The 2,157-nt window shown below is 42.5% G+C and overlaps 1 protein-coding gene across 1 annotated transcript; it reads left to right on the top strand.

Annotated features, from left to right (window-relative positions):
- Window positions 1–244: 244 nt before the first annotated feature.
- On the top strand, window positions 245–1,467 carry SARC_14725 (hypothetical protein; the record flags this gene model as incomplete). The annotated part of the gene is made up of 2 exons (XM_014291143.1): window positions 245–389; window positions 1,268–1,467. Coding segments are annotated over 2 exons (345 nt in total), but the record flags the coding sequence as incomplete, so codon positions are not given.
- Window positions 1,468–2,157: the final 690 nt, after the last annotated feature.

Genomic DNA, 2,157 nt, shown 5'->3' with positions numbered 1-2,157 from the left:
ATATATAGTGAATTATATAGATATAATTATATGTTTTGTTATGATGAGATCGACTGCTTGTACGAGGACTGTGCCTTTCGACTTTTATGTTGGCGATTTTGAACAGTCTCACTGTCAGTACGTTCATCATATGAACACAGTGATGACAGACAACAATGGCCTATTTGGTAACCACTGAACTTTCCAGCTGTATTACTATATTTGTGTACAACAACAACCTTACCTGAGCAACTTCTTACTTTATATGGGCAGTGGCGGTATACAAGATACCTACAAGAGAGCAATGGACGCTGATGATTTTGACTCCCCACCGGAACGGCGGACATTGGTAGATCTGAAACGTGTCAAAATGGAACGCGTCGCGGCCTCGTACGACCGGAAGCTAGCAGGTTTGTTCTAAAAATAAATTTTATCAGCCTACCAATGAGAAGGAAGCGATTGTGGTTCCCTTATCGGGCCTCTGGCACTCAAGATGCTGGTTCGTATCAGTGTTGGTGGTGGAATGCACTCACATCCATGTGCTTGACTATGCGTACGCAGTGATGTCTGTTGCCAACAGCAGATTGCGATACGGAAGAACCAACGCATCGCTAGTCGGTGGGATACGGTGTATATTGTTTACGCACCTAGCACACTGTGAAACTCAAACGTACACACACACACACATACACACACGCACAAACACACACATACACACACCAACTGGCTATAGGTACAAAGAATATGAAGCTATACTCGCTATCATATACACAAGCTCTTACACACATACACACACGCACAAACACACACACACACACACCAACTGGCTATAGGTACAAAGAATATGAAGCTATACTCGCTATCATATACACAAGCTCTTACTAATATGATTTGTTTATACTACTTAAAAACCCCAGGGTAGATTACATGTCCATACATTGGTTTCATATTTGTGACACCACTATAGTACAAGGCAACTGCAGTGAATCCAAATTCAAAGGATTGGGAATGCCTTTACTGTTAACAAAACTATTCTTTTTAACGACCCAAGGAACCGTACCGAACTGTCCCCACTGACTGTATTGTACTGAGTTGAGAACGGCAACGGCTGACTCCGTATACGTATGCGTACATACACTTACTTTCGCTACAATACGCGAGTACTATAGTAAACACGCTCTCGTAAGCTCATGTCATGCGTTCAACCATAGCCCCACTATAGTACGAGAAAGCCAGCGTAGCCACACACACACTCCTATGAATTCAATGACCCCTTTCATGGATACAGAGCTGTACTTCATGGAGACCCAGGGGACTGTCCTGGACTATCCCAACTGGTTACTGGACACAAAGAAGAGTACGGCGTTGATAACGTTTATGCGGTCTCGCAGTATTGACCTGAGCGACGAACGCTGGAAGGCGCAAATCAAAATAAGTAAAGACAAGCCGTGGTTGCATAGCGGGACGAGTTTGCCTGTCAAGAAGGAGGTATATATACGTATACGTTTATGTAGTTTGTGCGTGTATATGTGTTTATACATATGAGCGTGTTTAGAACCATGTATGTATAATTGTCTAGTTATAGGACACTTTACAGTTATTTTCGAAGCTGCACACCATGGCGGTTAGGGAACCAATCGCGTGCAAAACAAGACATACGTTTTGTCACAAGGAAACTATAGATAGACTGATATACTACCGACTTTACGACATAATGCGCATGTGTATTTATTCTTGTACCATGTATGTCGTTAGGACTATTCCTATCTAATCATATACTGTTGGAAAAACGGAAAGATTCCTCACAGTCCAGTGTGCTTGGGGGATGAGCTTCTTAACGTATTCGGGACTATTTCTACCTGTCATGGGAACACGTTTGTATCATGGCGGAGTATCAACGACGTATCCATTCCTGCATAGCCATAGCGCGCACACACAAATACGTATCATTTCTAAACATGCACACTCTCTCTCACACACAGCTGACCTTCAACACGAACCTTTTCCGACAAATATACACACACAAACACACAGCTGACCTTCAACACAAACATTTTCCAAACACATACACACACACACACACACATATACACACATTTTTACCTTTAACACCAACATTTCTAAACACATACACACACACACACACACACACACAGCTGACCTTTAACACGAACATTT

The sequence above is a fragment of the Sphaeroforma arctica genome, assembly GCF_001186125.1.
Source record: "Sphaeroforma arctica JP610 unplaced genomic scaffold supercont1.5015, whole genome shotgun sequence".
Taxonomy (NCBI): Eukaryota; class Ichthyosporea; order Ichthyophonida; genus Sphaeroforma; species Sphaeroforma arctica.
This window is presented reverse-complemented; position numbering and strand designations above follow the sequence as displayed.